This window comes from Rhinolophus sinicus, linkage group LG17, assembly GCF_036562045.2.
Source record: "Rhinolophus sinicus isolate RSC01 linkage group LG17, ASM3656204v1, whole genome shotgun sequence".
In the NCBI taxonomy this organism is placed as follows: Eukaryota; Metazoa; Chordata; class Mammalia; order Chiroptera; family Rhinolophidae; genus Rhinolophus; species Rhinolophus sinicus.
In genome coordinates, this window is record NC_133766.1 from 21,956,909 (window position 1) to 21,982,068 (window position 25,160).

The 25,160-nt window shown below is 50.8% G+C and overlaps 1 protein-coding gene across 1 annotated transcript in view; it reads right to left on the reverse strand.

Moving 5' to 3' along the window:
- Nucleotides 1–17,434, reverse strand: part of RASSF5 (Ras association domain family member 5) — a 69,687-nt gene extending 52,253 nt beyond the window's left edge. The window contains exon 1 of the mRNA XM_019752477.2: nt 16,658–17,434. Coding sequence (XP_019608036.2) covers nt 16,658–17,117 — 460 coding nt within the window. The 5' untranslated portion in view covers nt 17,118–17,434. The remainder of the gene's footprint in view (nt 1–16,657) is intronic.
- Nucleotides 17,435–25,160: the final 7,726 nt, after the last annotated feature.

Here is a 25,160-nt window from a genome sequence, read left to right on the forward strand (position 1 = left end):
TCCCAGCCAACCAAGCCACTCAGCCTGGGGGCTTCAGAAACCATCCATACTGTCTGCCTGCTCTGGATTGGTTCTCCAGACATTGCCCCTTCATGTCTGGGACTCTGAACTACTCTGGCAGCAGCCAGAGGTTCCTGCACTGAGCTCCCAGCACAGCTTCGCCAGAAAGGCCAGCTCTTCAGCCAGTTTCAAGCTCCACAGGTAATGGGCTCTCAGCTTCCCCCACTCAAAGAGGCCCAGCTTCTGCAACTCTGCTCCCTAGGACACAACAGAGCCAACTGCCTCATCGATGAGGATGGTGGGACAGCATCCACATTGGATGCCAGGCTCCCAGCACCAGCAGCATCACAGAGGCACCAGAGTGCATCCACTCAGCAGCTATAAATCAGAAATCCTCGAATAAATTGTGTGGTGCCTTGACGCACACTGCTTAATGTGTATGACAGAGGTCTTTGAGAATGGGTGCAGGGGACGAAGCAATTAACTGGGAGCTGAGGAAAGGACAGAATCTGGCCTCCACAGTCACAGAGATCAGGGCTTTAACCTAAGCCCTCCTACTAACTGGGTATGAGATGGGACTGGACAACTGACCTAACCTCAGTAAAATATGGAATTTATTTAGCTTCAATTTCCTCATCTGCAACATGGAAGTAATATCTTCCTTGCCAGATTTGTTGAAAAAATTGGAGGGAATGTATGTCAAGTATTGAATAGTGCCTGCACATAGCACGTGCTCAATAAATGGTAGCTGTCATTTCCAGCTATGGGACTCCTGAGTCTGGGTACCTCCTGTTGACTCAGCGTGTGATGCCAACCAAAAAACTTCTCATTCCACTGTATTGCGGTAAGAAGAATCATGCAACTTTCCTGCTCACCTACGTTCCTGCTCCCTGTTCCTCCCTCCCTCCAGCCCTGCCTTTGATGAGCTCAGAAGAGTAAGGCAGGGACATTAGAGGATGCGTGGTGTTGGAGAATGGGAAGGTAGAGTCTGTAGTTTGTCAAGCTGGGAGGTCTGTAGCAATTGCCAAAATCAACACAATTTATACATTTTTCACACTCCTGGTTAAACTCCTAGTGAGGCTGGCAGCAGGGAGTGGAAACTCCCCACTCCTGGGTCAGGCAGCCAGCTCAGGACACCTGCATCTTTATGTTTCCAGGAAGGAGCCTGGACCCAGCCCTCTTGAGACCATATACTGTGATTCCTTGTTTCTGAAGACAGGCCACCCCTGAGGGCATTCAGCACCCCCACCCCAGCCTGGAGGGCCTGGAGGCACACAAGCCTAACTCCAACACACACACACACAGGCCAGAAAGCAAGCCAAGAAGCCAACAGGAAGGGTCGATGCCCTGGTGGAAGAGGAGCGACATAGAAGCCTGGCCATGCCTTAGGTCAGAGACTGCCAGCCCTCCCATGGACAGGCAAGTGGGGCAGCTGGAGGCACTGGGGCTGTTATCTCTGTGCAAAGAGCCAAGAGGGGATGTGTCTGAACATACACATGTCAGGATCGCATGTTCAGGTCCCGTCTGCCATAGAGGGCTGGGTGGGCGGCCTCTATGGAAAGCTGGCTCCCCCGGGTCAGGCACACTGAGGCGAGAAGGTGCTGGAGAGGTGGAGTGGTGCTGGGGAGCCGGTTTGAACTGAGGACACAAGGCCACCCCCAAGCTCCTGGTCCCCATCCTCTCCAAAAATGACCATATGGGTTTGGGCTGTGACAGAGCTGGATGGGGTTGACATGAACTTTTGAGTGACCCTCGTATTGAGGGGAAAGATCCTTCTCAGTTGTTGCCCATGGGGCAAAGTAGATATTAAAATTCTCACTGGGACCTTGGTCCCTGAACCTAATGTATCACTTGTTTATTCCTGAGCCTGGCTTCTTGTCACATTTCCAGGTAGGCTGGACACGCCCCTGCACCCTCTTCCCAAACATAGGCGGCTGGCCTGGCCTGCAGAGGTTTAATCCTGCCTGGAGTGGGTGGGTGTGCCTCTCGGGCAGGCCCATTAATCATCTTTCTCCAACACAACTATACATCCCTAGGCTGAAAGCACCAACAAAAGGAAGGCACTGTGGCCAGGCCAGGTGGGGGTATGTTGGGTGGGGTTGTTTTGGGAGGGACAGGTGGAGGGAGGGAGGGCAGGACAGTTCACAGCAAGTTCAGACGGATGATGCAGGAAGTGAGGGGAACGTCAGGCAATGCCTGCCCTGTGTCCAGTGAGGCAGGGGACCCGGCCTGACCCCAGGTCACCTTTCCCATATGGCCTGTTTCATGCCACGCCGCTCCTTGGGGGTGCTATAACCCTTAAGCATGCCCTCCACCCTGCCTTGTGCACATGTGTGTATTTGCTTAAAATTATAAATAAACATAATAGGGTTGAGTCATTTTTAACAATTCATGCTTCAACTTCAGATAGCATTAGCTGACTCCCTGCTAGGACCTGGCGCGAACTCTCCCTCCCATCTCTTCTGCTCCCACCCCCTGATATTTTTCTATATTATATTATTTACACTTTCAGTGTTTATAACATTTACATTCTGCTGTAACTACAATTCCCACAGTTGTCTAAAACAAACTCTACTATGAAAGCTAGTATTTGGTCGTTTTACAACAGCAAACTACTTTTAATGTTTTTATTTTAATTAATCTTTTGATTGAATTTGGGAGGTTATTATATTTTTGTTTCCCAAATGGTACTTAAAGCACCTGTAAGAGATGTACCCCTATTTTATTGGCCCTTTTATACTGCGTACTGTGGCCTCACGCAATGACGAGGGGGAGAAGGTAGACGGAAAAGACAGAGGAGGGAGAGTGTGGCCCTCAGTGCGATATCACAAAGCATCTCGGAGAATCCCATCCTGGCCAACAATGGATGGAGGCAGTAGATTTTGGAAAAATGTAAAAATAAATGATTTGAGGCGGATTCCAAGGATGGGAAAGGCAAATGGACCTCGTTCATCACATGCAAATGTCTGTAGGTGATTTGTCACCTGGACCCTCTGACTTTATATTGGAAAAGGTCCAAGTTATATTTAGGGTTTGGCCACACAGACAGAAGTACAAAAATGTGGCACAATTTTTGAATAGGGGCAATTAAAGTATGTGTGCCCATGAAAACAAACAAATTCAAAGAAGCAAAGAGAGAGTATTTTATTTTTTCTATAGTTGTATCTCTAATGCTTCCACACCTACCTAGTTACTGGTCAGTTCTCATGTGCATGCGGGCATCCATTCGATATATTTCTTGAGGGCCTACTAAGTCAAACACTGGTCCAAAGGACAGCCAGCTCTATCCAAAGACTTTCTGTAACAGGAACAAATGTATGAAAGAAATCTATATATATACACATACTTGTATATTTTTTTCCAATATAGATATATCTATTTTGATTGTCACCACAGGAAAAAATAAATTCTATTGCCAGACCACCTTAAGAGAAGAAAAAATGTTTTAAAGCGTTATAGACAGTTGGGTTTAAGGGGATTTAAGAGACAGCAAGAGCCTATGGTGTCCAAAGCCAGACAGAACCGCCAGATGCCCTCTCGGCTCAGGTCTGCTCTGGAGGGGCCTCCGAGGCGTCCTCTAGGCATGTGACAGACACTCTGCTCTGGGTGTAAGAGAGACAAAACAGGTGGGGTCCCCTACCCCTGTGCGTGGGGCCCTCTTCCCCGTCCCTGGGGCCCCTGAGAAGACACAAGGAGCAGCCTGGGCAGCTGACAGAGAAAAGGACATGAGCCCAGTGGTGAGGGGCAGACATAGAAGGAGAAGCTTGAGGGTCTTTTTTCGCTTTTAGCGAACACCTACCCTCTTGCTAAACTTGAGCATATTTTTCATGGTGTCCCACAGACCCCAAAGATAAGAACAGTTAAATACGTTTGCAAGAAGTCCTGCCCGGGGAATCTACAGAGCACAGGACGGCAGAAGAACCTTAGACAGATGTGCGGATGGGAGGCACAGACAGGGGCATGTGCACAGGTAGGCCTCATCACCGTGCCAGGGGGTCCCAGGAGGCGCACACTGCTTCAGGCCACGTTCAGTCCTTTATGGGACAACCAGGCTGCTGCAGTTCACTGGATTTTCCACACCTGCTTTGATGTCACTTGCATTCAAAGTGCAGATCAACAACCGAACACCAACCAACTGGGTGAAAGGAGACTTTCCGCAGTGAGAAGAAAGCTAAATAGATTACGTCTGAGGCCCTCCCTGCAGACACACAAAGGCTTCTTTACAACTGTATCCCTGTAGCCAGGACCACCAGAGACTTCTGGGGAGACCCAGGCCCGTTTTCCAGTGACCCCCAAGCAGCCTTTTAAAATGATATATGACTTGCTCTTTGGCAACACGCTTTCTTAGCCCCTACTGATGCCTGGTGGGCTGATCTAGCCTTGCCCCTTAATTAAGTGGTGTGGTAAAGTCGGTGATAGGAATTTTCCCAGAGAATGTGTTTAACAGTTTTATGCCCCTCCTCCACTTCTGCCTGGGCAACCTTCAAACTCTTTCACTGAGACGCAGGCAGCCCACCTTGGCCCAAGTGCAATGGAAGAGTAAACAGCTGTATTGGGGGCTTGCACAGGTGACCCACTGGAAACAGCTGTTAAAAGTATTTCTACTTTTAACAGCATGAAATCACAGCAGCTGACAATGAGAAGCCTCCATGTGACAAGTATGTGACATGTCAACTGGTTTACATCCAAAGTCATATTTAACTCATATGACACTAGCTTGAGGTTGACATTCTTTCCCCATTTACACTGGGAAAAACCGGGGCTCAGAGAGGTTAATCTGTATAAGGAGGGTCCTCCAGCCAGGAATCCAAAATCCAGAGTCAAGGTGACCTGCTATAAGCCCGTTTCCTTACACGCCACACTGCAGGTGGCTCGTGGAGTCCTGCAAGCAAGAGCTAGTCCAGAAGTCCACAGCCTGCAGACTTCTGCTCCCATCCTCTCTGGGTACCGACTTCCCTCTCCTCTTCCAATCAATTAAGTCCAAACGCTAACATCTGAGCTGCAGTGCAGTACTCACCCTAACCTTAATGCTGCCACTCCAGGCCTGATTGATTTGATTAAATCTATAACTCCTTGGGCTGAATAGCAAAGGAGCAAGGAAATGATCTATTGAATAAGTTTTAACAGGGAGGTGGGGAGAGGGTGAACCTGAAGACACTACTGAGCATTTAAACTGAGGAGCTCAGTATCCAGCCGGCTTCTCAGCATGTATTAGGCTATTGATGAGGATACATTATTCAGGCTGGCTAAAGAGTATTTGTCTCCATATGGTGATTAATTGAATTAAAATCCCCACTTCTCTAGAGGTAAAACCTTAATCAGAAACATTACATTTTTCATAGTCAGCATTATATCGTCTTCTAAACTCTGCTTTTAAAAGCTTAGCCCAGAGATGGCTTTTCAGTTTAATTCCATCCCTAAGGCTCTGTGTTGTGGGCACCTACAGGCCCACCTACTCCTAAAACTGTATGAGAACAGTGTGGTGAAGATGGGGCAAGAGCCCCAAGGAAAGGGGGTGTTCTCCAAAGATCAGCCATCAGAGAGAAGCACTGAAGGTCAGCAAGAGGAGCAGGATCAGCCGTGACTGGTTCCAGGCCTGGTTGTGCAGCTCTGACCTTTAGCGAGGGGCCTGCTTTATCTGAGTCACCTCACCTGTGAAACAGCAAATCCTTTCCCCACTCCCACCACACCGCAATCTGGAGGGAATAGATGACATTAAAAAAACACACACACGAAGGCTTTGAATCTTTAGCCGAAGGGCGCTGCAGAAATATAAGATGCTGTAGGTAGCAAAATACGGAGGAAAGACCCCTAGGCTACAAGGCAGGTGCTCAGGGTCCCAGATAGACGTGGAGGTGCCACCAACAGGGCCTTTTTTGGCCCCAGTCTCCTTTCCTTGAAAAAGGGGACTAGGATGACCTAAGCTACCATACAAATTTGAATTACTACTGTCTCTCCTTCTCATCTTTCACTCGGTCCACACTGTCCGTTATCCTCCGGCAAGGACTGTTCTCACCCTGATTAGTGCCCAGTCACTGCCTGAGGCCGGGGCTCCTGTCCAGCTGTGTCCCGCGCAGCAGTCTCCAGCCCCACACGGTCTGCCCCACAGTCACCTCCACTAACCACGCAGGTGAGAAGCCTTAGCCTAGGAAACCTCACGGCTCCCGGGTCCTTGGAAGGCTGGCTCAGCACCTTGGCGAGGTCTGCCCCCCCTCCCCAGAGTCACAGGACAAGCAGATGGAAAACAATGGCCACCCAAGATCCCCACACTCCGCCATCTCAGGAACCCAGCCAGATTAACACGTTGCGTGCGGATCACGAGAATCTTCACGAGGGATTTAAACCCCGCCATACGCAACGTGTTAAGATGACTTCTTGGCCCTAATTCTCAGCCAAGGAAAGGCTGTTAAAACCCATGGGCTTCCGACATGCGTGACCATGTCCTTCAGGTCTGGCTGTGCCACCTAAACCTGCAGGGTGGCAGCACCTAAGTTTTGGTACCTGGGGAGTCGGTGGCAGTGGGGGGGGGGGTGGCAAGGAGTGGTGCTGAGCTCAGCATTCAATACCAGGCTGCCAGAATCTCCTGCACTCCCTTCTCCATGGGAAAGGCCTCAGAACCCAAGTATCCCCTGCACACCCCCAGCTGGAGCGACTTGGACCTACCACGAGCCAGCCGGGCCTTGTGGCGGAAACTCTGTGGGGCCTGGAGCTTTTCTGATCCCAAGTGGCTCTTAGGGAGCCTGCGGAAGAGCTGCTGGAGCCTCGAGGTGACTGTCCCGAAGCAGGCAGTGGCCGCCTCCTCATCTCGGCCCTCTGTCATCCCAGCTGCAGGAGATCAATAGCTTCTCTCTAGGCCTGGCGTCAGGGATGGGGGGATGAGTGGGCCCTGGAAGGGCTCCAGGCTTCATGTGACTGAGGTTCTGCTCAAATCAGTCCAGCTTCGCTGCTCTTCCAAAGGAAGCCACAGGCACCTGGGGCCTCAGTGGCCCCAGCACAGCCTAAGCGATGCCTTTTCAATTCTAGCTGAGGTCCTTCCCCTCCACCGCCCCCAGTGGAAAACTTTCTATTCCTGGGGCTTTTAGCTTGATAAGATAAAAATTCCCGCACCAAAGAGGCTGCAGGAAAGAGGCTGCCTGAGCCTCACTCCTCAGTAGCGCCCGTGAGTCTAAAAATCAATGTCTCCAAAGTTTCAACTGATGACAGGAGTGATGGGTTACCTCATACCGTGTGCCTGGCCCAGGAGCTCATTAATGGATTTCTTTGGGGATGGCGATTGTAATGCTTTACCAACTGCATAGGCTCCTAAGGGACAACCAGGCTACTTCACATCCTCTGGAGCCGTAGCTTTCAGTTGCTGGGCCCAGAAGGAGGTGGTGTTAAGGGGGTCAGACCGTTTATCTGAGACCAGAGACCTGAGCAGAGAAGAGGTGACAGGCAAAAAGAGGAAGAAAGAGAAAATATTTAAAAGGGTGGAAATGTTGTCCTCTTTCCTTAAAATGATGCTCAGAGGGTGTCCCCTCAATGCTAACTCCCAAAAACAACCAAGTCCTGACGGGAAAGTTCCCAGTGGCCCTGTCACTCAGACCAAGAAGGGCGAATGGCACTGGACAGGCAGCAAAACCTTCCAGGAAAACCTCTGGAGAGGGCTGCCTGCTGCCAGGCTGCCCAGAGATGCCAGAACTCATCTGCCAACCGCCAGCTGAGGCACGTTTCGGATGAGGGAGGTCACTGTTCGTGAACCAGAGGAAACGTATCACAGAGGACAGAGGCGTGTGCAGAAATGAAGCGGCATTTGCACATCTGTGCTCTGGTCACCTAGTGTCAGGTCCAGGAAGCCAGCACTCATGAATTTGGAGGTGAGCTCTGTTACTCCTCCTGTAACTGCCAACCTGGCTCCCCTCCTTTGTGCTGTAGTGTTTCCCCACGTCACAGAGAATGCTGAATGGCATCCTATACCCAAGGCCATGTCCGTGGGCCCACTTAGAGAAGAAAATGTTGGTAGAACAAACCTAAGCTACACTCCAGTCCTCCAAATAGTTTCCCCCATCACCTGTCCTTCTCATAGGACATCTGGCCAGGAGGTCCCCATTTTAGGTCACCCCTCACTACAGAGGGGCTCGGGTGCAATACCAACAAAACCTCGTTTGCAAGCTCGACAATAAAAACACATTGTTACAGCTCATTTATTTAATATAGACATTACCCCAGATACTGCCCTTCCTTAGGCCAGGACACTGGTACTTTCTCCCTAGTATTTCCTCAGGGGGACTGGGCTGCACAGTTTACCCAGTAACCTCTGCGCCAGAAGAGGGTCACGAGTGAGTCCAAGTCCTGAAATGACACTTGGGGCCATCAGGCAACAGTTGGGAGCCAAGGTTCCCTGCCCCACTGTGACTCTGATCTTGTACATGAGATCTCCAAGAAGGCTCAGGACACCCGCCTGGCTGCGTACAGACCAGGCTGGTATTCCCATCGCTATCCTCAAAGATGAGAACACATGCGTGTCAGGGGGATTTTCAAATATGAGTCACATGCAATGGGAGGAAATCCCTCCAGAATGCCCCATTTGGGCTCAAGGATAAACTGACCTCACTTCTCCTTTCTCTTCACCACAGAGCTGTTCTTTGACAGAGTAAGCAGTTGAAGAATCCAGCAGGAAAGAACTGGCAGAGACAAGAGACAGGGCTTTGGGAGGCTCTAGAATCTTCACGGCTGACCCTTTGAAAACTGGATAGATTTTCTCCTACAGGGATGGCTTAGGAGAAGCATTGTCTAGAAGCAGGGGAATGCTTGAGATAACCTCTTGCTGCCCCTGACACCCAAGCCTTGACCAGATGACCTCCACGCTGAAGAGACAGTCCAGCCAAGGCCCAACAAAATTTGAAGGAACAGGCTTCACGATCTTAAGTTCTGGGTTTAGAATATATTCTCACCTTGAAATACCCTATTCAGATAAAGGTACCTCCAGATTTAAAAAAAAACAACAACATTCAGCACCAGAATAGACATTTATGTACTGTATGCTCACTGCTTTCTCTCAAAACTCTCCAGTTACAGCTGGAATCTATTGTTCCATTTGAATAGTGAGGCATCTCTGAGTTTTTTTTGGATTTTTTAATACTTTCAACAGAAAACACAAAACCTCCAGCTTCCATTCAACTTGGATAGAAGAAAACAGCTTCCTCTAACTCAGCAAGGAAAGTAAGTCATGATACCCAAGTGAGAACCTGACCTGGAGAAACATCGAGTCAGAGTTGGGGTGGGGGGCTTTCCCCAGATTTGCTCTTCCCCACGTGGTCACACCACTGCCTGGGACAGAGCAGGGGTTCGTTATGCCAGCCTCAGTTGACTTTCCAGTCCCTATCCAACTCTTCTTCACCCTAGCTGTCCCTTCTGAGACTGAACCTAATTTCACTTTGGTTCATGGTTAATCCTGTGTCATGAACTCTGACCCTGGGTCACAGTAAGGAGGCATGAAACAGGAAAAGATCTTCTACTTGCGTTTCCATGCCCACCCCCTAAATGCACCCAACACCAATAGGTGGTGGTAGGGAGAGACACACTTGCTTCTTTTATCTTGAGGTTTAGAAAAACTTCACCCTTTGTGGTAAGATCGCATGATTTACACACGCTGAAAAACCTATCTAGAAACTAAAGGTTGAAACCAGGCTGAAGTGCAGCCAACTCTCAATTATCCAGGCCCTGACTGATCTTCTAGTTTGCATATGGCTAACCCACCACTTGGCTGGCCCTCCTGTTTTTCTGTACCTCGTTTGATGGACATTTCAGCTTTCATTGGAAGAAGGAAGGCAGCTGAATGAGGAAATTCAACTAACTTGCATGTTCAATGACATTAGCGCATAAGGCAAAATGCTATGTTGGGTTCTGGAGCTGGGTTTGCTATAACGGTCTGGGGCATCTTGGAGAAGTCCTTTGACTCATTAAATGCTGTGTCTCCTCATCTGTGAGACGGCCAGGATTCAACCAGCCCTGCCTACCTCACAACCCAGTGTCCTAGAAAACGCGAAGTCGTCTCTGAGGTAAAAGTTATATCCGGTCCCACAATTTCTAGGCCATTCTCAACTCTGTATCTACAGGATATTCCCATCCTAACAGGCTCATAAAACACTAATTTGTATCTCCAGCAAATAGAATGATGATTCTTTCCCAGATCAAGCCTCCAGTAGAAACAAAACGTGAAAGGATTAAAAACAAAAACAAAACAAAACAAAAAACCCAGATAGTCAAAGAACATCACTCTTTTTTTAGGCCTGATTTTAGTGACCCTGTGGTCTGATTTCTTAAAGATCCATAAAAGCCAACTTTTCATTTTCTCGCAGCTCTAGCCAGTAGCCACTGCAAAGGTCTGGGTAATATCTGCCCCCGCCCTGTAAATGTTTGTTCAAGAAACAGGGACAAACAAGAGCAGAAGGTGGCGTGCAGGCCCTCCACTGGACAGTAAATATGACCTAGCTCACTGTGGTCACAGGTGAGTGACACACTTGGCTACCTGCCCACCACCCCGGGACACATGGGAATGAACAGACTACACTTCCCCACACCACCCTTCCTACAAACCCTCAGCACAATGTCAGAGCACACTTGTCCCCTTGAAGCTCTCAATGGGCCAGGGCAATAGGTGTGGGGAGGACAATCCTGAAGAGAACCTGGGACCTTTTACAACAACCAGGGGTCACCAGATCCCTCAGCCAAAACAGTATTCTCCACAGGGAGACTGGGCACACGCTTCCAGGCCAGGAAAGACTTCTTCCTCTCCAAAAAGGGTAATATAAAAACCAAACATTACGTCTTTCCGTATGGGTGCACATCTCAAGAACTTTCTCTATGCCAGGAACCACAGGCAGGCTAGAACAGAACCCACCTGAAGTTGCCACTATGGCCAAAGACCGAACCATGCTCTGCCTATGTCTCCTGAGCATGGAGTGTGGAGTGTTTCAAAGAACACCCAAATATCACTTCCTCAGGTCTGAGTCACGATAGCCTTGACTTTGAGGGCAGGTCTCCCCATGACAACTCCCTAGCACCAATTTTATTCCACTTCAGCCAGTGCCTCCAGGGACCTGAGCCCGCTGCCCTGTCTCACATCACTACTTCGGCCTCCTTGCTCTGTCCCCAAGCCTAAGTTGGCTCAGCTCCCCTCCCAACACCAAGATCTGGCCCCAAACATGTGGAGAGACTTTTGCCAAAACTCTTGGACTGAAAAAACTGAAAGTGACTAAATGTACAACCATCTCCGCAGTCAGGGCTGGCCTTGCCAGCATCAGCTGCTGCCAGCACTTCCCAAGTCAGCCAGGGGAAAGCCGGACTGAGCCCCACAGGAGGGGTGGGTGGCCAAGGTCAGCAGAGGAGGCAGGAGGCCATCTGGAAAGGCAGAAAGCATCCTGCCACCAGCACAGGCCGGACCTGCCAGCATGCTGAGGAGACCACACCAGGGGGTGCTGACTGAGGCATGGGTGGGGCGTCAGGGGGAATGATCTCTTTACATGCTTTGTACACCCACAAATACTCACCCGCCAAAGAATACTCACCTCCTCACCCAAGGAATGCGAACAAGAAGGGCCTCCCATGAGGCCAGAGATGTGTTTACAGCTCTCTCACCAGCCTTAATGGTATCCTGGGCAGGGCAAGAGTGCCCAGCAGCTCCTTCCATGAGGAAACTGAGGAATGAGGGGTGGGTGTGGGGAGCCAAAGAGGGCCCCATGGGACAGCAGTTGGGGGGCTGTCTCTGATACAGAGGTGCTGGGCACAGAGCAAAGGAGGGAAATGGCTTGATAGCCAGAGATGTCCCCAAGGCCTTCCAGGCCAGTCTGGTTCGCCCTAATCCTACCCTGCCCCTCAGCAGGTGGACTGGCGACCCCCACCCACATGAGACCTCAGCAGAGGCCTCCCCGAGTTCTGACCTCAGGAAGCTATTCCGAGGATGTGTGGCAGGAACAATGAAAACACTTTGGGCTCTTCAGAGAAAAGGCACAATTGACCTGCAAAGAATTCTTCCCGTGTCATTCTCCCAGTGGGCTGGGCCTGCCCTGAGCCTCAGCCACCCCTCTAGAGCTTTTGGCGCCTGCCCAGAGCAGGTGAGTCACTTCACCAGCCAGTCAGGGCCTTTGGGGCTGAGTTGGGGGCTGTCCTTCCCCTGTCACTCAGGGCCTAGCTGCCAGTCTTGTCATAGGCTGATTCACTGGTAAACTTGGGGAGAAGAGAGAGGATCCCAGACCAAACCCTCAGTGTAGAGGGGAGATGTCAATTCACGTCCACCTAATAACTTGCAGGGTCAGCAGGCGAACACACACGTTCATTACCAAGTCTAATTAGGCAGGCAGACAAGCGGCATTAATCACTTTTGACTGTACCTGGGATTCAAGCCCCTCTCACTCCATAATCAGAAAATTTCATGCTCTGATGATAAAGCCTACATTTAATCCTTTCACTTCCATCTTTTGAGAAGACAGGAAGCGGGGAGGAGAGGAAACAGGCACCGCTTAGGGACCTCAGAAGGCCTCTCTCAGCATTCCAGGTCTTTTCTCTGTCCCTCCACACTCCACTAGGATCTTTCTCAAGAAGACGACGCCAGTTAGAGTCGGGGACGGAGAGGGACGGGAAGTGGCAGATTCCACATCTGTAACAACACAGCATCCCTCTCTGCTTCATTTTCCTAACATCCAAAGCCAAACATGGGTCTGAATCTATGAAAATACTTCAAGCCACACACCTCAGCACTGGGTGGATGCACTGGACAAATAAAACATCACCCAAGCGCCCAGGGTTCCTGTACAGGGAGAATCACGTCAATGTCCCAGTAACCTCTTCTACAAAGAACCCACGACAAGGCGTGGGCCTGCGGGACCTGACGGCTGTCACATGGGTGGTTCCAGTCTGCAGAGACAGGCGGGTTAAGCCCAGCCATTCATGCAGTGACAAGACAGGGCTGGAAAGGCTAGACAAGGGGCCCTGTGAGATACCAGCCTCATTCACCGAGAAAGTCCCCCTTCCCCACCCCTGAAGACCATGGCAAATGCCTCATACTCACACCATAATTAATGTCTATCACAGGAAGGGGAAGTTAGGATGATAAGCCCCAGGGCCCCCCTTTCAACCCTTTAATTCCAATCACTTAACACTTCATAGCTCTGAACAACGCCCCTTCCAGAGAGAGACCGGCTCCAGGAGCAGACGCATGGCACTCACTGGCAGTATGCAAGGTATGTCCAAGCAATCCTCTTGGTTGAGTGGGACTTAGGTTTCCCCATATTCCAGATCAGTCTCTGGTCCAGGAAGGCTTACACATCCACCAAAATGAGGTGAAAGGTCAAATGTCAACCCAATGTGCCTTCTACAGAGAAAAGGGTCTATGATCTGTAAGGGATATTCCCTGAGAACAAAGCTAAAAGACGGTTGTTGAGGTTTGCATGTTGACCATTCCCTGGAGTGCTGGAAATGGATATTCTCACCACTACCACTGCCCCCACGCCAAAACACACGCACACATTCACACAATCACCTCTCTCTGTCTCTCTCTGTCTCTGTCTCTGTCTCTCTCTCTCTCTCTGTCTCTCTGTCTCTCTCTCCTCCCACCAATTCTCATTGGCTTTCCTTCTCTATCTAACAAACATGATTCCTTCCATCCTGGAAATTAATATTAACCCTGAACTGCCCTGTTGGCAAATCCAGCATTAACCAGAGCTCAGATACAGACCTTGAAGCAGGGGTAAGCTTAAATTACAGGAACTTTCACTAAAAAGGCAGGCAGTTTTCTAAAAGCTTCCCTTATTAAAAGCCATTTTGCCAACAGGGCTCCCACCCAGTGTCAGCCTCCTGCTCACACCCACTGCCCTTCTGGGTATGTCATTCACATACCCACTGCCCTTCTGCTTGTTTCCAAGAGCAAGGAGATTTAATACTAATAACAAGCTGCCACCTTCATCAGCCACTACTTACTGAGCCTGTGTTCTACGATACAAAGACAAGGTGCCAGTATCTTGGTGACCACTAAGCCACTGACATTCTGTGAGGATGCTCCTCAGCCAGCAGGCAGAGTGACCGTTTCTAGAGGACACTGATACCTGCACTTCCTGGGATACTCAGGGCACTCGCTACCCCACTTAGCTAAGCAACCAGACAGCGTCTGAAAACTGTACGCATTGCTTGGAAAGGTGATCCCAAGAAGTGTCCCAAACCCAGACAAATTGTCACAACTGTTGAGTGGGAGGGGATAATAGTAATATTCACATTGCATTAAACATTCATATTGCATTTTTCAGGCACTGTTCTAAGTGCTTTATATATATTAATTCATTTAATTCTGACATTAACATGATGAAATAGGTAACGTTATTTTCCCCATTTTTTAAAACAAGGAATCAGAACACAGAGATTCCCAGGGTCACATTGAGACTCGGTGGCAGAGTTCACACCCTGGATTCACACCCTGGATTCACACCCTGGATTCACACCCTGGGATTCCAGTTCCAGGCTGTGCTCTTCATCATTGCAAACTGCTGCCTTTTACAAGTCGTACTTCAGACCCTTGCTTTTTAGAACAAAGATAAAATAAAGCAACCCTGCCATGGAATTAGACCTTCAGTTTAAAGAAAGATGCTCAGTGAGTCCGGCCTGCTGGGTCTCCCCCTACCAGTCCTCATTTGCACATCAGAATATTTCTTAACTGTTCCCATCCAGCCACAGGCCCACAGTTAAATATGTGTAATGACAAACAGACTCCTCTCCAGAGCCCCTTGATTCCAGCTCTGCTCTCTCGCTCTCTGGTGTTCAGATATCCCTGGTTGGTGTTAAACCTATGCAAGTGCCACCAAGTCACCCAAAGTCAGAGGAAATGTCCCTGCACCTGGGTCTTCCTGCCATGAGGAACTATTTAGGAACTAATCAAAGGAAATAAAGTCTGATGTGAAGTTAACATCAATTCATGTAGTCATAGAGTATCATGTATATGCACATACAAACACACACAAATACACTGTTATCACCACCACCCCCAAATCATAAAACTGTGCAAAATGTTCAACAATTGATATAGTCCCCAAGCATCATAATACAAAATAAAATTCCAGTGAAGCAGATTCCCGGGAATTCCACACAATAAAACCCATTACAGTGAGGGTACTGCCTCTGTGTCGACAGGGTTGGTGACCATAGTAAAGTACCCAGGACCCTTGAAAAGGCCAAAGCTGCCAACACATCTGCGGGCATTCAATTCTACGGGAAGGTCAGGGGCATTTACCAGTGACAACAGCCCTCCACCCACAATACACACCTCTATAACTTTTGCTCTTTCCTTTTTAAATGGCATCTGAACTGTGAGTTCTGGTGTTGGAGGGAATAGCACCCCTTCCCCCTCCAATCTTCCCCTTCCATTTAACCCTGGCTTAGAATCTGAGCGCTCTTCCCCTGCAACCAGCTGCAATGGGAGGCAGACTGTACAGCCTCAGCTGTGGACCGGCTGCAGAGAGGCAAGGTAGGGTTTTCCTGATGTGGAAGTAGCTGGTGCTGTCCAACGGTGCAGCTAGATGGGATATCGTGGGGGAAGGGCCCTTGCTGAAAGATGCAAACCACAATCCATTTCCAGAGATGCTTGCTAGAGTTATGCCATTGTCTGTGCTTTGTGCCTCAGATATTTTAAATATATATAAACACATAAACACATGGATATCCTCTGCCAAACATGGACAATAGCAAAAATGGGGGGATGGAGGTGGGGAGAGGACACCCATGAAAAAAAAACACACATCTAAAACTGTAGGAATAAAAAAATAATAAACTCCCAAGAATATTGCAGATTGGCTCAGAAAATCTGCGCGCTGGGTGCCTAGTGTTTTATAGTCAGGTTTGAAAAGAGCCTGACTCAGGAGGAGGCCGGAGGGGCTTGAGAGCTCTGGGGAGGAAGGGACCAGGCCAGAGTTGGGTAATTTTAGAGCATGAGGACAGATGCAGTTACGTAGGAGGAAGAAGAGGAGGTAGCAGGGCAGAGTCAAACATTAGAGCAGAGGCCAAAGGTTTGAGGGGCCAGAGGTAGAAAGCAGGAGGGGGCACAGGTCCAGGGTGACCTGGACTCTCTTCAGCCTCATAGCTGCTTCTATCTAAAGCCTAACCAGGTTTCCTTCCTGTCCTAACAGGGCCCCCTGGGGGATGTACCATACGGGGACATGTACCATGGGCCTGTACCATAGATGAACAAACATGCCATTTTGCCATTAACCCTTAATAAGCACGGGTCAAATAGCCATCTCAATATCAGTTTCACTCTCACAACCCACTCAAGAACCTACAACAAAAGCAAGAGGGTGTTCAGGAGACAACGGAATGACCTTGCGTCTTCCGCCATCAACCCCAACCTGCGTGTGTGTATGTGTGTACACACGTGTGTATCTGTGGTGGTGGGGGGTAGGTATGCACCTGTCAGGAGAAGGTATTTACTAAATACCGCAGAACCAAATCTGGGCAGTAGGCAGTCACTAAAGGATACCTGACAGGGGACTAAGTAGCCGTCTCCAGGGCTTATCTCCCTTAAAGTTGAGGAATCCCCTGGAGCCGGGGAGGGCAATGCCCTCTCCCGGTCCCAGCCGCTCGCCCGTTGCCTGCGGTCTTCCCGCGCGCCCCTCCCCTTGGCCACCCTCATACTCACTAGCGCAGCGCAGCGCCTGCTGCAGCACTTCTTGGCCGCACAGGTCACACCAGCCTCTGCCGCTCCGCAGCGCCAGTTCCGTGAAGCAGTGCCCCTCGCCTCGCTCCGCCGGGACGCGGGGATCCTGCGGCTGCTCGAAGATGCTCCGCACGTCGCGGGGTCGGGGCGCTCCAGGCCGCCGCCGCAGTCTCTGCTGCAGACCAGGCCGGAGAGGGCGAGCGGGGCGCGAGGCTCGGGGTGGGGGCTCCGGGTCCCCTCGGGCAGCCCTTCGGGCGCTGCGCCCCTCGTGCGCCCCGGGCGCAGTGGAGAGGGGCGCGGGGGCACAGCGGCACGAGGACCGGCCGGGCGGCGGCGGCGGCGGCGGCTCCGGGCCGCCCAGGCTCTGCAGATAGCGCGGCGGTTCTGGGTCCAAGAGCAGCCGGTACGGGCGTTGCCCGATGGCCGGGGACGCCATGGCCATGCCAGGCACGCGGCGGCGGCGCTACTCCCGAGTCCTCCTCGAGAGGAGGGCGGCCCCAGACCAGCGGCCTTTAAAGGGACCGCAGGCTGCGGGGCGGGGCGGGGGCGGGGAGACTCCGGAGAGGCAGGAAGGACGACCCCAGGGAACCGCGGACCAACCAAGCCGCAGGGTTGGCAGTGGGGGGCGCCCGAGTGGGTGTGGATTTCGGGGCGTCTTCAGGAAGCGGACTGGTCAGCTGGAGGATTTCGTATGGGAAAGGCTCTATTCCGTACAACTCAGAAGAAGCATTTCTGTAGGGGGCCGTCTGCCTTCAGCCCGCCTCTATCCCCCTCCCGTCATTTCCCCGCACACCAGCCACCCCCACCCGCACCCCAACACGCCCAGGTGAGAGGGCGGGCGGAAGGAAGGGCCTGGGAGCTAGCAGGGAATGGAGTCTAGCGAGAGGTCCATGGCTAGGTGGGTGTCCGCCCGCCACGCTCCGTGTTTCCCGCGGACCGGAGGGATGTGCTCCTTGGCGCTTTCTCCCTCCCCTCCCCGCCTCACCGTGACCCGACCTTCCCCCCCCCCCCCCGCGCCCGGCGAGCCAAGCCCCGCACTAGCCGGAAATGCTCGGCTCTCGCCCTCACTCCCGCAGCCGCGCGGAGGCCGGTGATGCGCGGGAACGCGCCGGGGGCGGAGGGGACGCTGCAGATGCTGACCCCAAGAAGCGGCCCCCCGCGGCGGGCGAGGCTATCCGCGTGCGACTTTCGCTCTCCGTGGATTTCCCCTCTATCAGCAGCCCTTCCCGGTAGGATATTCCTTGCCCAGAAGAGTGAGGTTAGGGTAACCACGGGCCCTGATTGTGAGAACACTCTGGCGGCCCGTGGGTTGGGAGAGCTTTACTTCCAAAATCAAACCCTCCTGTCCCCCGCTGTTATAATTACTGTGGAAATACCAGCCCCGCCCCCCACACACACACACACCCCAAAGCCCTACTTTGCATCTGATATTGACAGCTCACCTGTGGGACCCAAAGACAGATCCCTTTGCTCCCAGCATCACGACCATCTCCGTCACCCCCCACGTTAATGCTCTGCTGTCGCCGTCTTGATAGCCTTAATAATTTTTTAACAAAGGGCCCACAAATTATATAGCGGGTCCTGATTATCTCTCATGGGTGAGGAAACGGAACTTCTGGATCTTGGAACTTGCGTCTTGACATAGACCAGTTGTGTGACCCTGGGCCCTCTTTACCTGTATGGCTTTCTTATCTGTAAATTAGTCTGGGAATGAGGGGACAGGTGGATGCTGTTGCAGTCCTTACCAGCTCCACCACGCTGACTCAGTGATCACTGCCTGTCCTCTTAAAACTCAGGTAGGGGTTGGTTGGTTTATCAGAAGTCACCAGAAACCAACTTTGGGAATAGTGTAAAATTCTTCTAGCTCTCAGACGACTCCTCCTCTTCCCAGGCTAGACATGGGTCTCCCCCTAGTGTCTGATGGGGGGAACCTCCACCTTTGCTTTCCGTTTTCCCCCAGAGTAATTTTTAGGTAAGTCCTAGCATTTCTAGTCTAGTGGCCAGGGAATTCCCAGCCTGCTTTGGTCCGTGGCTTCTCCCTCAGGGCAGGGATGGGCATAGAGTCCTCTGCGTTTGTAGCAGAGGACACGTCCCAGGGTCCCTGGATCTCCCCAGAGGCTGGAAATTCTCACCTTATGATGTGGTTTCTGGGTAGGTGGGAAGAATGACCCACAGCAACAAACACCACAGTGCTACAAAGAGGAGTTGAGGTGAAGAACTGTGAGCCACCAGCCACCCCCTTCTCCCCTACTCCACCTTTCCTCTCCCCCGTCTGAAATTTGCTTTCTCTACATCAGCGGTTTTCAAACTTTGGCATGCATGGGAATCACCCCGAGGGCTTGTTAAATCACAGATTAGTGCACCACCACCACCCCCATACACACACAGAGTTTCTGAGTCCGTATGTCTGGGGCAGAGGTTTGATATTTTGCATTTTTAACAAGTGCCCAGGTGGTGCTGATGCTGCTGTTCCAGGAACCACACTGCTCCAGATCTAAGATGGTGATAAGAGAATGGGTTTCTCCATCCTTTTCCCCACAGGGCAGGTGAAGTGCAGTGGGACATGACTGAGCAAAACCCAATGGGAGGGCTATTCTGGAATGCTTTCAGCTGAATGTTTAAAAAGGAAAGTACAGTTTGCCTCTTATTTCCATCTCTCCCACTTTTTTCTGCAAGCTGGCTCTCAGGGTTGTGCAGAAACCTGTACTGCATATAAATATTTGCTTGTTTCCACTCGGTGTTATCTATCCATCTCCACCAACTTGAGACTCGTTCTGGAGCTCACTCCCACCCAGGAGTGAGTGAGGCTTAGGGTGTGGACCCAGTGTGAGCTCTGGGTGCCAGCTTGGTGTGGCAAGAAGAGGGGACCTGGCAAAGAGTTCATTACTGGCTGGCAGTTATGAAATGACATTTGTGAAAAAATTGCCAGCAATCACATCTATGCCCTTTACCACCACCCCACCCCCCAAGCATGAGTTTGGTCAACTCAGGCCAGATTCCCAGGATAGAGAGGCTCATCGAATGAGTGTCTCCTCTGGCCCTGGAAGACTGAAGACTATATGGAATAATCAGGCATAACAAAACAAACAAACAAACAACAACAACAAAAAACCCTTCCCCGTTGCCTGAGCTGTACAGAAAAATGCCCTGGTTTCTGTTTTCCTGAAGCAGCTATGCAGCAGGAGAAGGGGAGTGCTGGCTGCTCTCAGCACTGAGTGGGGGAGGATACCCCCACTATGCAGGCCCAGAGCCATACATTTAGCTTCTGGGATGGGAACAGAGATGAAAATGGAGATAGCATAACTTCATGTAACCAATCCAAAAGTTTATCAAGTTTATCTTAAGGTTCATCTCCCTGAGCCAAGAAATTGAGGTCTGGAGAGGTAGTTGCCTTGCCCGAACCCAGCAGAAGCCTCCCTGCCTGTGACTTGCTCCTCTGATGCCATCTTTCCCAGCACAGTCCAGTCCTGTCCCTTCTTCCTTGAAAGAACATCCCCTCCCTCCCACCGCGTGCATCTCATTCCTTAGTGCTCCCAAGGGAAGCACAAACTACTAAGTAAACTCTGTTTTCATTGTAGGGTCAGGGCAATGTCTGGTGCTTGAACTGCAGCAGTGTTTAGCTCAGTCTTTGTCATGCAGGCTACAAGGGTAAAACCACAGCATCAGCAGGGGAGACACCTCCACCGTGAGCTTTTCCCTGTTAGCAGATCCCCTTGGCCCAGAGCCATCGACTTTTTCTGTTTGTGACTCACTCCCTGAGGAGTGGGGATGCTGCTTTCACTTTTGACAGGGGAAGGATTATGATAGTGAGTTTGGGTGTGTGGTCGGCGTGTGAAGTCATTTCCGAGGTGGTCCCAGAGAGTGTCGGTTCCCCCATTGGGTGAGTTGTTTCAAGGCTGTCCCCCAACCCCCTACTGAGCTTCCTAGTAGGAAGGAAAAGGGAAGGACACAAGTGCCCTGACTTTCCGAAGGGGAAGTTTTTGGTTTTGTTTGGCTTTGAGGCATTTGAAGTCTCCTGAAATCCCCGAAGCGTTTAGGGACCTCCCAGTGACTCTGACAGCACTGCTCTCTGTATAGGACCACTGCACCTGTCAGGACAGGTTAGGTTACGCAGCGGTGGTAATCAACCCCCAAATCTCCGTGCCTTTAAACCAGAGACTTTTTCTCTCACTCACATACACTTTATGTTTGGCAGGGGGGCTCTGTTCATCAAAGCTACTCAGGGACCTCATCTAATGTTGCCAGTCAGCATGCCAGAGGGAAGTCGAGAGAGCCTGGAGGGTCCTCCACCAGACTTTAAAAGCGCCAGTCACTTCTGCTCACAATTCATTGGCCAGAACTAGTTACACAGCCCACCCTACACGAGCAAGCAAGAAGTGCAACCCTGCCATGTGCTCAGAATGGGGAAAGAGCTCATCACTACCACAGTCTCCAAAGGCACAGAGCAGCTATTTATTTAGCAAGCAATTATTAAATATCCACGATATATCAGGTGCTGTTCTGGGCACTAAAGGTACAGCAGTGACAGACATGTTCCTGAAGCTTACATTTTAGTGGGAAGGCCAAATAATAAACATACAAACATAAGTGTAATACAATGTCAGGTCATAACTATTATGATGACAAATGACGCACATTAAGGGAACAGAAAGTGACAGGGTCTGATATTAGATTGGGTGGTCTCTGAGGAGCAGACATTTAAATATAGACCTGAATGGAGAAAGCCCTGTGTCTCTGAGCAAGGATGGTACAGACTGAGGCAACAAGAGGTATGACAGCCCCACACCCCCACTTTCCCAAACTGTATGAGCATGAATTTGTGTCCCCAAACCCCACCTCCAGAGACTGATTCAGTAAGTGTGGATATTGTCCTGTATTTTATAAGAGAGTTTGATTAATGTGACTCACAGACCATGCTTTGAAAATGCGACCAAGGCAGTAGGTTGTGGGATTGTGTGACCGCTCCACAGACATTTGAGAGAAAACACTCTGACCCTTGCTAATTGCAGGATTCTAGCTCTCCGAGCCGCTTCCGTCCCTTCTTGGGCAGCTTGTTACACACACAGCTCAGCCTCCCAAGGAAGTAGATGTTGTTTGCAATGTGTAATTAGGGTCAGTAATACCTTCCATTGCTAGACTGTGAGCAGGGACCATGACAAAATGTTGTCAGGGCATTAAAATGTTTGTGAAAGTCCCTTGAAAATCATCATGTTACACGTATTTACTCAGGAAATGCACATCGAACACCTATAATGTGGCAGGCACTCTTGGCTTGAATGACTTCCTCTTCGTGGCCACTCTGTGAAATGGCTGGAACTCCTGTCTTACAGATGAGAAAACGGAAGCTCCGAGAAGTCATGTGACTGGCCCCAAAACGTGTCACAGTCTGGACTCAAATCCATGATTTTGCCTTTGCACTGCCCAGCTGATGTGGTAAAAGAGACAGTGTTTAAAAATCTCTGATCTCTCTTTGTAGGTGCAGTTTAAAGATCAGCAAAATCTTGCTCCATTTTTCTTTCCCTATCAAATCCTGTTTTGACTTTCAAGGTCTAGTCCAAGTGCCAGGTCTTCCACAGAGCCATCCCGAGTCACCGAGAACTAATTCATCACTCTTTCCTCTGGGCTGTCATTGTCGCTTGTGTCTCTAATATTACATCCTAACATGAATCACAATTAAAATTTTAAATTTCTGCCTCCCTCACTTGGGTCTTGTTGGTCTTTCTGATCAGGGCAAATAGGAGATGCTCCTTAAATGCTTAATGAATGAACGCTGCTGTGGCTCCCCACCTGTACCTAATCCAGGACTTAACTCTTTTTGGGGGGGAATATTGAGGAACAGTATGTTTCTCTAGGGCCCATCAGCTCCAAGTCAAGTCGTTGTCCTTCCATATAGTTGTGGAGGGCGCAGCTCACAACTAGAACACTGAGGCAGAGTTTGCAGGTGTCCTGCAGAGGACATGTGAATGGCACAGCATGGGCAGATCCACTGAAATAGGCGCTGCTCCCCCCGCCCCTTACAGCTGAGGCAGAGAAGCCATTCTAATGGTTCACAGGCCCATGTAGGAATTCAACCGGCAACCCTGTTAAGAGCTCAGGCTCTAACCAATTGAGCCATCCAGCTGCCCAGGACTTCACTCTTAACATCCCTTTAAGCCATGGCGTCTGTGTGAGGGGTGGGGGTGGAGGGAGATGAAGGAATTGTCTGATCCAGGGAGAGCAGAAGGTGCTAAAGACCTGCAGGGCCTGGGTGGAAGTGGGGGTGGCACTGGAAACTCCAGTTAAGACTCATGTACATGCTCCAAAGTTGCTGGTCGCTGGGGTGGGTTTCCTGACTCTAGGTGCTAGTAACTGGCCAGGGGTGAGGGCTGGTAGGTCACCATTCCCACTATAGGGGACGGGGCTTTCTTTGTGTCACCAAACTGAAGCGCTCCCATGGCGATCATGTGAGTCTTTGACAGTGCTTGGGGACAAGAAGGGCAAACCAGGGTGGGAATGAGCAGGCATCGGAGGGCTCCCTGCTGGGTGCGAGTGGGTGGGCTTGTTTTCAAGCAGCTCAGTGGCTCCTCCTCTGCCTCAGTTATGGAACTTTCCCATCCCAGGCCACTATGCCAGGCTTATGATAAGAATTGTTTGTGTGTGTATGTTTCTTATTTCTGTGTTGGAAAAACTCAGCTATTCCAGGCACTTTCGTCAGCAGCTTTTTCTCCTCAGGCAGAGGGAAGCCTCCAAGCCACAGCCACTTACATTCCAGCACTAAGCCAGCTCTGGCCTCGTCGCTGTGGCAGGAAGCCATGGACTGGGATTGTGACAGGCCAGCAGGAGAAGAGTGGCCTGGATGACCTCACAGGCTATCCCTGCTCCCACCCCCGTCCACCACACACCCCTCTCTCCTCTGTGTGTGTCTTGTTCCTCTCATGTCTGCTCCTTCTCCCCATCATTCTTTCTCCCTTTCCCTCCCCTTCCCTCCATTTCTCTCCATTCTTCTCCCCTTCCTTCCCATCCTCTCTCCTTTCCTCACTCCCTCCCTCTCTGTCTGGCAAAGGATACAAGGAAAGGACCCAACTGTTTCAAGTGCCTGCTGTAATTCTGAGCTTCCAAGAAAAACAGAACTGTAGCTACTTCGGGTCATCCTGGCCCGTTCCTTGTCACCTCCCATTGGGGCTGCCTGATTCAGGAGCCTTTGTAAGATGGAGGGAAAGGAATCCAGGAGTCCCACCCTTCACAAAATCATGGAAGCAGTTTGGAAGTGATCCCCAAATGACCAGCGCTGGGAATCCTTTGAGCTCTCCCCTGCTAAAGTGAGGCAGGCCCATGAGAGCAAATGGTGGGTCCAGTAGAAAAGTGGGCAGGCCATTGTGGAGCTCTCCCCTGTCCATTAGAACGGCTTCTCTGCCTCAGCTGTAAGGGGGGGGGGGGTGCCTATTTCAGTGGATCTGCCCTGCTGGGTCATTCACATGTCCTCTGCAGGACATCTGCAAACTCTGCCTCGGTGTTCTCAAACTTCAGCTTGTGTAAGAATCACAGCGTGATGAGGGGGGAAGCTCTCAACAATGCAGGATTGTGGGCCACACACTTGTCGACTGGAATCCGGAGGTGTGTGGGGTCCCAGAATCTGTGTTTTGAACCCGGACACCAGCCTATAAAGAGGAAACTACGTGGATTCTGAGACAGACACAGAGATGCAGCCCTGCAGCATCACAGTGCAGCGAGCATTCCCGGGCCCTGCAGAGCTGGCTGCACACCTGCCTGACGAACTGGGACATGCCCCCGTCTCCTCCCTTTAACGTGAGCCGGCCTGTTCTAAGAGGCCATGGATCTGACTGCTGTGTGGACACTTCCCAGATATTTGTGACTGATCTGAGCCACTGACAGCCTCTCTGACATGAGAGTGGTGTTTCTTCACCCACCTTGTATGGGGGGCCTCAGAGCCGAGGGGGGTGGGGTGGGGAGGGTGGGCAGAGCTCACATTGTGTTTCAGGCACTCTGTGGAAATATCTAATCTAGTCCTACCCATAAAAAGATGTACCTTTAAAATACCCGTTGGACTTGACCTAAACCTGTTTCTTTGGCTCCCTGGGGAAAGACCCAAGTTCCTTAGTGCGGCCTGTGAGGACCTTTGGTTCTGGCTCCTCCCTTTTCTCACCATCGACTTCCTACTTCTATTAGGTTGGTGCAAAAGTAATTGCGGTTTAACAGGTTAAAAATAATTGCAAAACCCGCAATTACTTTTGCACCAACCTAATACTTACTCTCCAGTGACACGAATACTTGTGATGCTTTCCATGCCGAGGCTGGTGCTGTTCCCACTGCTGGATGCCTTCCATGCCTTCTTTCCTAGGTAACTCAGCTTATCTGCCAAGCCCCCACCCTGGAGTCACCTGCTCCCCAATTCCGTCCCCAACACCCTCTCAGACTAAATCAAGCATCCTGCCCTGTGGTGGTGATGACAGTGAAATGAGACGGCACTTGAGCTGTGCATTCCCAT